We start from the raw sequence: 2,178 nt of genomic DNA, 5'->3' as shown, positions 1-2,178 counted from the left end.
GTAAGGTCAGACCTCAACTCACTAAGCTTCCAACTAAAGAAGGGTAATAGAGTCTTTTCACTTTGTTTGGCAGTTATAACCGTTCTTGGCCCTTAGGCTTGTATATATTGCTGCGTCTTCCTTTCTTCTCTGTGTAATACACATAATCAATAAACACTCCTTCCGTTCTCCATCTGCTGTGTGCATCCATGTTCTTCTGGTTGAATGCATAGCTAGTCCAGTTTCAACACACACACACACACACACACACACACACACACACACACACACACATATATATATATATATATATATATAATAACATTTTATATAAAGACTAATATTCTTGTATTTTGAAGTTTGTTTGTTCAGCAAATTAAACCAAACACTATAATGTTTGATTATTTGCTTATTCCATTTCATATGAAATAAGATTCATAATCTCAAAAGTCAAAACCATACAACTATGAATCCATTATGTGAACCAAATTAAATGTTGCGAATTTAATTGGAAGAAAGAAAATAGCTAGCTACATGTTTTTTTACAAGTACTTTGCACTCCGCACTATTCTCAAATTATATCATTTCCGTACATTCTTTCTTCATACAACGCCACTTTGATTGGTTGGCCAGTAATAACCATCTAAACGATCACCATTATTACCAACAACCAATATATATATATATATATATTTACACTACCTCCTCGAAAATCAGAAAAGTAAATTTAGTATTACTATTACGTAGAAACATACACGATTAACAGCTAGGGAATTGAAGGATTATTGGGGCCCAGTAAGAGATGGGTCCCCCGGGAATTAGAGTACCCATAGCATTGATTCACCGGCTCCGGCGCGGCAGAAGCGGTGGCAAAAGCGGAGGAAATGATGAGTCCCACAAGACGTCGGCGGAGGGGTCCAGCCACAAGAAGTCGTCGGAAGGGTCCAGCCACAAGAAATCGTCGGAGGGGTCCAGCCACAAGAAGTCGGAGGGGTCCGGCCACTGCCGCAGCGGCTCAGCCGGCAACAAGGTGGAGATGGACAGCCTCCTAGGCCTTCTCAAAGTTCGGATCAAACGAGGTATTAACCTGGCCGTGCGCGATGCTCGCAGTAGCGATCCTTACGTTATTGTCAAGATGGGTAAACAGGTACGTATCTTCTGGATCGATTTGATTGTGTTCGATCAGACAATTTCATTGATTCAGAGATCAGAACCTAAATATATGTTTTATGAATGATGATGATGCAGAAGCTGAGGACTCATGTTTTGAAGAGGGATGTGAATCCTGAGTGGAATGAAGACCTGACCCTTTATGTTTCAGATCCCAGTCTTCCCATTAAAGTGGTAGGTAATTAATTAAAAGTCTAAGCTGATAGTTGGATTGCACATTAATAGTTATATGTTCAACAGTCAGGATGTGTGTTTTAATGGAATAATAATGAATTAATGTTGCATGCAGACTGTGTATGATCATGATACATTTAGCAAGGACGACAAAATGGGATATGCAGAAATCGATATCAAGCATTTACTAGAGGCCCTGAAGATGGATAATCATAATAACAGTGATGAGGAGAGAATAGTTGCAAGAGTTCCACCGGGGAGATCAAACTGCCTGGCTGCAGAATCCTGCGTGGTTATCAAAGACGGGAAGGTCACACAGGATATGTGTCTCAGATTGAAGAACGTCGAGAGTGGTGAGGTTGATATCCAAATCCAGTGGATTAATCTCCCTTCTGGCTCCAAGCAGCAGTCTTAATATATATACATTAATAATATATATTATTATAGTGGCGGAGCCACATATACAATGCATGGGGCCTTGCCCCCCTCCAATTTTTATTTTTGTTTCTTTATATTAATATTATAAGATTTTATTTTATTTTTTGTTGCCAATTGCCCCCTTGTTTGGTTGGATGTAGTTTAGTTGTAATTGAATTGTAATTCAATGAAGGCTTTAATTACGTACTGTGTTTGCTTGGAGGGAATTGCAATGAAGGTCTCAATTAAAATGTTTGGAAGGATATTGTAGTCTTTATACTATTTTTTCTTTCACGTCCCTAATAATTTTTATTCCTCTCTACCAAATAATGTAATTTGAATTCTTACATTATTCCTAACTTATTCTTTTTTCACCTAATTGCAATTCATTTCCTTCCTCCCAACCAAACACCCCCTTACTGTAAGCTTTGAAAAAAG

At 38.4% G+C, this 2,178-nt stretch overlaps 1 protein-coding gene across 1 annotated transcript; it reads left to right on the top strand.

Annotated features, from left to right (window-relative positions):
* The first annotated feature begins 694 nt into the window (after window positions 1-694).
* On the top strand, window positions 695-1,911 carry LOC109164976 (GTPase activating protein 1-like). The gene is made up of 3 exons (XM_019313548.1): window positions 695-1,126; window positions 1,228-1,323; window positions 1,439-1,911. The coding sequence occupies exons 1-3, from the start codon at window positions 782-784 to the stop codon at window positions 1,736-1,738; spliced, it is 741 nt and encodes a 246-aa protein (XP_019169093.1). The 5' UTR covers window positions 695-781; the 3' UTR covers window positions 1,739-1,911.
* The last annotated feature ends 267 nt before the right edge of the window (window positions 1,912-2,178 follow it).

This window comes from Ipomoea nil, unplaced genomic scaffold (assembly GCF_001879475.1).
Source record: "Ipomoea nil cultivar Tokyo-kokei standard unplaced genomic scaffold, Asagao_1.1 scaffold3069, whole genome shotgun sequence".
Lineage (NCBI taxonomy): Eukaryota > Viridiplantae > Streptophyta > Magnoliopsida > Solanales > Convolvulaceae > Ipomoea > Ipomoea nil.
This window is presented reverse-complemented; position numbering and strand designations above follow the sequence as displayed.